At 43.3% G+C, this 8,804-nt stretch overlaps 1 protein-coding gene across 1 annotated transcript; it reads left to right on the forward strand.

The window, feature by feature from the left end:
• Nucleotides 1-7,217: 7,217 nt before the first annotated feature.
• Nucleotides 7,218-7,928, forward strand: CLDN14 (claudin 14). Its single transcript, XM_026077676.1, has one exon. It carries the CDS (start codon nt 7,218-7,220, stop codon nt 7,926-7,928), a length of 711 nt encoding a protein of 236 aa, XP_025933461.1.
• Nucleotides 7,929-8,804: the final 876 nt, after the last annotated feature.

The raw sequence follows: 8,804 nt of genomic DNA on the forward strand, positions 1-8,804 counted from the left end.
TTGTTTGCATGTCAATACCATGCATAAACACTACAAATTATTTCAMCCCTCAGCAAACACTGAGAGGAACTCTTGTCTTGCCTTTTCCTTAYATATTAGCTTTCCAGTAAAATGCTATATTAAGTATAGAATAATATCTTGGTGGTCTCACTGCAACACTTAATTTCTTCAAACATTAATGAACTTACCCTCAATTAAAATTATTTCCATTTCACATGTGGAGAAGAAAAGCCAAATTATCAGATGTTTAGAGCTTAGCAAGTAAAGCCAGGCACCTGATTTTTATAGTACTGAGTATTTCATAGCACATTATCTAGTCCCTTCTCCCACCCAAGTTATTAATCATTATGCTTGTCATGTCTGGTACCCCCTGAAAATGAAAATGGTTTCCATGATTTGTCCAATAGCTCACAGGAACTTTGTGGCATAATGTGGATAAAGTGTCCCTGACAGCAGCCTCATTCATTCCACTTCCCTGTATATAATCCATCACTCTAGGCTGAATGAGGGATGGGCTGTAAAGAAGAAAAAGGTATTTTATCATGCACGTACACACTACTTCATAATATGTATGCAGAAGGAGCTAAATTAAGATTACCCAGACATGTACTAACAACTCCAGCACAGTTTCTTCCAAAGCCACAGTCAACACATAAGAGTCTGTTATTTCCAGTATGTTAAGCTTACTCATCTAGCAGAGTCCCATAGGCAAACAAACATCTTTTAGATTCAGTAAACCAATTTCAGTGGAAGTAGTGACTTTCTGAAAGAAATTATGGTTTAAAGTGTATATCAGTTACAATGCTCTTTTAAGACATTAATTCCATCCTTTATTTATTATGATATTAAGTAGACACATTGTATGAAGTACATTTTGTAAATGTACCATTCATCATATCTTCCTCCATGTTATACGATATGGAGGTGCCCCTACCACATCGTGGATGTTTATTTTCATTCAAAACCAGCAACCTCAACTGCATTCAGCAAAAACTCAGAGCACATGAGCTGCAAGTGGTCCAAGCACAAGAGCTTTTGTTCATTTGCCAACCAAATAACTATATGCATGTCTCCCTCTGTCTGAAAACAATGATCATTTTTATATAATCACAGCTTAGCTCTCAGATAATTTTGCCCTTTGATTCTTTTTTCAGCAGATTTTATGGGTGAACCTTGAGACCCAGTTACAGATGTGACAAATGATTTTAACTTTCCCAGTTCTTAGTCAGGGCTTAAACAGGGACCTGACTACCATATGGTAGATTTGAACGCTTGAAGGTATCTCCAGATGAGCACCCAAAACCCAAGCTGCTCGAAACCACCAGACTCTTTTAAAGCTCTGGTCCAGATGAGCAGTTTTGGTGGTGTAGTTGTAATTCTACAGTTTGTAGATGAACAGACCTATACGCACAAGTTTGGAAATATATACATATCTATATATAGCATTTCTGGGGAGAGTCCCTCATCTATTGACACCATGCAGCCTTCTTCACGGTGCAGTCCCGGTCCCCGCGGTCTGGCGTCAGGCAACCTAACACAAGGCGCCTGCCTGGAGCACCTCGGGGAGGGGGCCAGGTCCTCCCGGCCACCTCCGGCAGCCCCAGGAAGATGGTACCAGCCCTCCAAGGCCCTTCATCCCACCTGGCATCTCAGCCACTCCCTAAAGTACCCACTGGCTCTCTGGAGGATGGAGGTGACAAGGCTCCTAAAGTTGGGGCCTAAAATCATGTGGGATCAAAAAGTCAGCCTGATCCTTATCCCCTTGTGGACTTCCTAGTTTTTCYATGTCTATTAATATTTATGTAAATGCAGGGTAAAGACAAATCTTTTGGCTGATGCCTTAAAAAAACCTAAACAAACCCCAAAACATAAAAAAAMCCCAAACCACACCAAACACCACAACCTAAACAGTTAAATACTTCTGTGATAGGAAGAGATATGGAGTCCCCTCTAGACTGTTTCAAACTGAGATCATTTTAAAGCCAACAGAAACTGGTGCAGAGATAATGTATGATTGCTCTCACACAGAAACAAAAAATGAATGGAAATACCTCTGTCAGCTTACAACACCCTTAGCAAAAACAGATACCTGCAAAAGCTACGCAAACAGATCACGCTGGTGCATGTGACAAGGGTCCAGTCCTGGTAGGAGAAAGCAGTGAGACAGCACAAGACTGGTTAAAGCCCAACAGCTCGGCACATGAAAATTTCTGGAAAGTTTTACCAATCTGAACAGGGGTTAACGTTCCTCTTGCACATCTGGCAGAGCCACAGCTGTGCTACAGTGATCAATGTCAGCTTTGCTGTTAGGACTTAGTTCACAGAAGGGAGGGGTTAGAGAAGGTGTCAGATCAGGGTTGGTTACAATGTGCCTTTCAAATTTTTATTGATTTCCTAATCTCTTCTTCTTAGAAAAAAAAAAAAAGAAAAAAGAAAGAACTTTGCTGTGAGCCCTGAAGGCCTTATTTCCCTTCAGATCTACCCACCCACGTCCRCATACATGGAGGGATCTCTTACAGACTGAAAAGTACCCGCCAACTTTTTCCCCCTAAAAACATTTCAGAAAAAGTCAGCAATTGAGTGGCCTGGTGGTGAGGGGAAATGGCCAGGCTCAGTGTTTAGCAATGGGCAGCTGCCCTCGCTGTCCTGCAAAAGTTGTACATGCTCATACCTTAAAGCTCTGATCTGGCTGGTACTGAGACATGTGCCCCGCTTCAAGAATTCAGGCTGTGTGGGATTAAACAGGATTAAACAAGCACGTAAAATGAGCATATACACTGACAGGCTCAACTGAAGTCCACAATGGGGAGAACTTCAGGCCTGACCTTTCCCTGCTCTGCAGCCTGGATGGATATTGGCAAAGGATATCACCAAGTCAAGGCAGAACTTATTCTCACCACTTTGTGCTTGCACTGCAGATGCTGAAATTGCCAGATTCTAAGAGTTTTTGAGGGAATTTGAGTTTTTGAGTAGAGAATTTGAGGAGGCAAAGTGAAAACACAGATAGGTAAGGATACACGGAGAAATACAGAAATCACTGAATTAAAATTCATTGGCAGAACCTTCTGCAACCCTGGGGATGAGAGGCACCACAGCCATAATCTGCATAAGAAGAAGCATTTCACAGGTCTGGAGAAAGGGCTTGGAGAGAACAGAAACAAAAGGATAAGACTGATATGGGTAGGGAAATAGTAAAAGGAGAAACAATGAAAAAGACAGCAGTAAAGCATGCATCTGTTATTTAATGCTGGGTAGATACTCAGATTAGTGACACCAGTTTCTGCTATTTAATTAGGGCTTAATTTGGAGACATGTCTCGCAAGGCTAACACAGCTGTGATATAGCACAGTGTAATGAACAGCCATGGGTCTATCTCAGCTATAGCTGTTCTTATACCAAACCAGCCTCAGACAAAAGAAAAGTTTATATGGAAAGGTTGGCTTTCCAACCCTTGTGCTCATAAAAAGAGAGCTGGCATGAGCTGGCAGAGCAAGGAAATTCAAATGTTTCATAGTCTCTCTTCGCAAATTTTCACATTATTTTACAACTGTGCAGTGCTCAGATGGGCTATGCCATGAAGACAAAACATGCATGCCGACCTGCTCTTTTCATGGTGCAGTTATGGGGTCTTGACATTAGGATCCATCACTCAGTGTATGCCAGCAAAATATCAGTGCTAATCAAACCAGGTCTGCTGCACGGGTTCAGCTCAGAGCCGGCGCAAAGCTTCTTGCCAGTCTAGGCCAAATTGCACCGAGAGGATAAAGACAAAATAATGCGTCTGAGATGACGGGCTTGGAGGAGAGCCTGGGAGATCTGCAAGTGTTGCTTGTGTTGCTGCTGGTGGGGTACAGACAGACACCCCTGTGGCTAATGGGGGCACAGGGGAATGAGCACTGCACACAGCAGCAGCAGGGCTGCAGGGCTCTGCCAGAGCAAGCCAGAGGTTGAGACGAGCAGTCCGAGCAGCCGACTGGGTTTGAGCAGGCTGTTCCTGTCCACCCTGGCTACGGTACACTGGGCGGTAACACCACTGGCTCCCYGTAGAAGTAAGGAGCCATTTTACCAGCCTTCTCCTTTGCTACCTGAGACAGCTGCCTTCTTTGCTTCCTCCTAAAGCTGGCTCTGGTTCACTCAATTCCCAGGTCGKCTCAGTTCACTGCTGGCTTGTGTTCTCTAAAAAATAACAGCAAACACCATCCATGCAGAAAGGTGGCTTGTTTTGATTCTTGTGTTTAACCCACAAGAAATATTCAATCAGCCACTCACCTAATTCTGCTGTAATAGTCGTGTTCCTAGCACAACCACTTAGGAATAAAGCTGTAAGGCAAGATATTTTAATGAGGCCATTGATGTTCTTAGAGATAAATGTGTTAAGTTATTGTTATTTTTGCCACTTAAGTAGAGAGCAGAAGATTGTTCTACGGCAGTTAAAGTATTACTGAATGCCAGGGGCAGCTGGCATCCACTAAGAAAGGCACGTGGAAAACTTGACATCAAGCAAGTGCGGCTAATTAACACCAGTTTCCTAAATTAGAAGGCTCTTAATAGCTAATGTTTAAAAATAACACCTTAATGATATCTAAAAATAGCTGCTGCCAAGCCCCAGAGTATTCTGACCTCCATTAAAATGGAAGTCCATTTCCTGTGACGGGTGGTGTAAATCACATTTACCTTTTATACCCTGTTCTCTCTGGGATTAGCTGCAAAGTCTAATGCCTGACCTTGAAAGCCTATTTGCAAGCATACAAGAGTAGCCTAGAGCATTCCTTTGAATGGTGTGCAATACACAGATAAAATGTGCGTACTGAGTAATTGGACAGAGCATAATCTTGGGTTCCACTTCTCTGCAGACATGCACAGGGAAAAATACCAAGGGAGTGATGGTCTGTCAGAGTTTGTGGAGACCTGAGATTTATTTGAAAGGTGGTGCTGGGGTTAGGACCTGGGATGGGGACACAGGAGACCCCAGTTCCATTTCCAGTTCAATTACAGATTTCCCGTGGGACCTGACTAAATCCCTCACTCTCCTGCAGTGCCCCAGATGCCTGTCTAGTTCTCCCTGGTCCTGGAGCAGTATTATAAGGATAAATTCTCTAAAATATGTACTGTGCTTAGATACTACCATGGTACACCTCACAGAAAACAAACTGTAATGTAAAAAGGGAAAATACTGTTTATTTTTCCTTATGCTTAGCATATGAGCCAAAACCAAATACACTGAGAGACAAACAAAGGCTGAGGCGCTCTAGAGCTCTTACCTAAGCAAATGGTGGGAACAGAAATCACAGGTTCGGTATTGCTGGAGATACCCCTTTTGCTTGCTCCTGGCTGTGCTCCTCTAAGCTGCGCTTGGCCCTAATGTGTGTCTCGTTGTATCAAATACTCTGTGATAGCTGTGACAAAGAGAAAGAAATCTGCAACGTGATCTTCCCTGGCAGAATCCAGAGAGATTCAATGGCATGTACCTGGAACAATGATTTGTGTTATCAAAACTTCTGCATTTTTCTGGCTATTTGAAAATCAGGTAAATTATTTCAACTACCACATAAAATAGGTTATTTTCATCTAAGCATTACGTGCAGAGTATCTGAAAGGCCACGAAGCCCCAAAAGCAGTAAAATGCCTTCCTAAAATTAGCCAAGCTAATGCAAAGCCAGTCTTTGATTCTTCTCTTCCCTTGCAGTCACAGGGCCAGGTACTTCTCCACAGGTCCTATCCAATATTGGATTCCTTCCCACCCTATGTCTATGCATAGCAGACACGCTCCAAACAAATGAAAAAGAATGTGTGTAAGTACGAGTTTGTCTTCCACTCTCTATTGCTGCCCTGCCTAGCCTAAATAATCCCTGCATTAAAATTTTTTTTTTCTTTTGGCACAATGTCCAAGGTAGAGTCTGAGTTGTTCTGGGAAGAGACATTCCATGTTTTTGTTATGCAGAAGTCAGTGTATGCCATGATGTCATCTGAAGACTAAAATCAGCACTGATACACACCTCAAGCAGTCCTGCTTCATTAGTGAGATAGGGTGAATGTAAAGCAGCCTTCACTTTTGTCACTCTGCGTTATTTTGTTTTCTAATGGTCTTCATTAGTTTTGCCAGATGCTTTTCTTCCCTTTGCCTGTTAAGGCGCAGTCCTGCAAACACGTATGCTTTCTCTTACGTACATGCATTCAGCACACACATAGCTCTTTGCAGGATTGGAGCCTGAAATTGTTTCTGTTTCTGAATTCCAAGTTGGATTTTGATGCAACAGTTATTTTATATATTAAAATATCATGTTTCTGCCCACACACATAATGCGTGATGTATAACAGACCTTGCAAGGCAGCCGTTGGAAAAGATCACTTAAACTGCAATTTATACAGAAAGAAGAGTTCCTATTCYTTGTTTTTCTGCTAGAATTTATAGACAATGAAACTGTGAAGGTGTTGCTCCTCAGAAGCTCCATGATGTACATCTGGTTTCACATGCTGTCATTTAGCCCACAACCTAAAATCATAAACTGAAACTCTACAGAGGCAAATGAAAATTATTCCCCTTTGAGTTGCTTTATTAAAATGCAACCTCAAAAAATACTGGCATGTCAGGAAAGCAACTTTAATCCAATACTTGTTATGCTCTTCCACAGGTTTTAAATCACTCTCTTTGCTCCGTAGTTTGAGCAAATATACCCTTATTGTTTTTGTAGTCCTGCTGTGACCTTCTGGGAATGTTTTCATCATGTAAAGCAACCTGCAGTTCCCTACTTTATAAATCTCATTCATTCTAAGTGTTAACACTAGCTAATTCTCTGCTTTAGAAAGGAAATCATGTTTGTTTTTTTGAAGAGTCTGCTGGGAAGGAGAATATTTGAATTTAAAATATTTTTTTCCATTTCATAAGTTTTTGTGAGTTTCCTTCCCAGTGGGCAGTAGAAGACTGTTTATATAAGTGAAGAGGGAAGCTTGCTTTCCCATTACTTCCACAAAAGTACGATTAACAGCGACAACTATGCTAATTATTGCACTAACTGCACTTGAAATGCACCTTACTGGTTGGAGAGGTAATGCGTTTGGGCAATAATTAACTTCTTTTTCCCTCAGTTACCTTTTATTAGGAGAACAGAAGGTGTCAAAGTAAAACAGCTGCATATCTCCCAAGAAAAGCCCGTGTTTTCCGAAGGGATTCGAGCGAAGGTGCTTTATTAAGGGAACCGGGCCGGACAAACATTAACATGGCAAGCATGGCCTTGCAGTTGCTTGGCTTCTTCCTCAGCCTGCTCGGTCTGCTCGGGACCCTGATTGCCACCCTGCTGCCACACTGGTGGCGCACGGCACACGTGGGCACCAACATCATAACAGCGGTGGCGTACATGAAAGGGCTGTGGATGGAGTGCGTCTGGCACAGCACCGGCATCTACCAGTGCCAAGCCCACCGGTCCCAGCTGGCGCTGCCACGGGACCTGCGAGCCGCCCGTGCCATGATGGTCATCTCCTCCGTGCTGTCCGCCTTGGCGTGCGCCCTGGCTGTGGTGGGCATGGAGTGCACGCAGTGTGCCAAGGGCACCTCTGCCAAAACGCCGACCGCTGTCGCAGGGGGGGTCGCGTTCATCTTGGCCGGCCTCTTCTGCCTGGTGCCCGTCTCCTGGACCACAAGCGACGTCGTCGCCGACTTCTACAACCCGCTGCTGCCCAGCGGCATGAAGTACGAGATAGGGCAAGCGCTCTACCTCGGCTTCGCCTCCGCCTCCCTGAGCATCCTGGGTGGTGCGCTGCTCTGCGCCTCCAGCCTGTGCGCGGGCAGCAGCGCGCCCCGGCCGCCACGGCCCGGCGGCGTGCCCAGGGCTGCCCCCTCCTGCAGACCACCAGCCGCCTGCGGGGGAAACCATGCCTCTTCCCGGACATCTGCTTCCCATAGCGGCTACAGATTAAGTGACTATGTGTGAGTTCTCTCAGACTTGCCTGCGGGACACAGCTGCTTTATAATTTCTGTGCCTGGCTTAAAACAAAGCTAAGATGGCTTTTAACTTATGAGGGTTGTGATACAAAGTTTACCATTGTTCGTGTCTTCCTTTCTTGCTGTAGAAAGCAAGCATGCAAACGCAACACTGCTCCAAAACCTAAAGAATAGGTGCAAAGGAGACTGTAATGCTCCAGGGACTGCAAATACCTGCCTGCTTTAAATCAGAATTTTGTATATGGCCAGTTCAAGAGGAGTTCTTCTGAAAGCAATCTTTTGGTTTATACTTTTTGCCCTGTGACAAGCAGTAAAGCAGAGATGGCCACAATTTGGCGTTTGAACAGTGTTCTGACAAAAAACCCCACACTTTTGTCTAAAACAGAAAACATCAGGGTAAGACACAGTGATTTCAGCTCCATTTTTCCTTTTAAGTTTCTCATTTCCATAACGTATAAATGTTTCATTTTGACAAGGCATTAGTTTTGCTTCGAGTTACCTTTCTGTTTGTTTTGTTGGGTTTTTTTTTGGAGTGCCTTGAAATATGAATTTTAATAGTATTACAACAGATGTATTTAATAGTATGTTATAGCCAATATTTTATATTTTACTATAATGTTTTGACCTTATCAAAATAAAATTTCAGGACACTGTTGAAACAAAAAGATTCACCATGACAGAAACAAAACATTTCAGTGGATCAGAAGTGGGTTTTTACAAATGTGTGTAATATGACAAAAATAGACTTCTGACTTTATGCTGTTACTAAAACTGGAGAAAAAATCGAAATATCAGAATACTTCACAGATGGACATTTKGCTCTTCAATTAACTCTAGATAGCAGCTTTAGCATTTTCTACAATCC

This window comes from Apteryx rowi, unplaced genomic scaffold (genome assembly GCF_003343035.1).
Source record: "Apteryx rowi isolate R43461 unplaced genomic scaffold, aptRow1 scaffold_46, whole genome shotgun sequence".
NCBI classification, from domain to species: Eukaryota; Metazoa; Chordata; class Aves; order Apterygiformes; family Apterygidae; genus Apteryx; species Apteryx rowi.

What these genes read in the sequence shown, in the direction of transcription:
- CLDN14 (XM_026077676.1), top strand. Translation starts at nt 7,218, where the DNA reads ATGGCAAGCATGGCCTTGCAGTTGCTTGGCTTCTTCCTCAGCCTGCTC.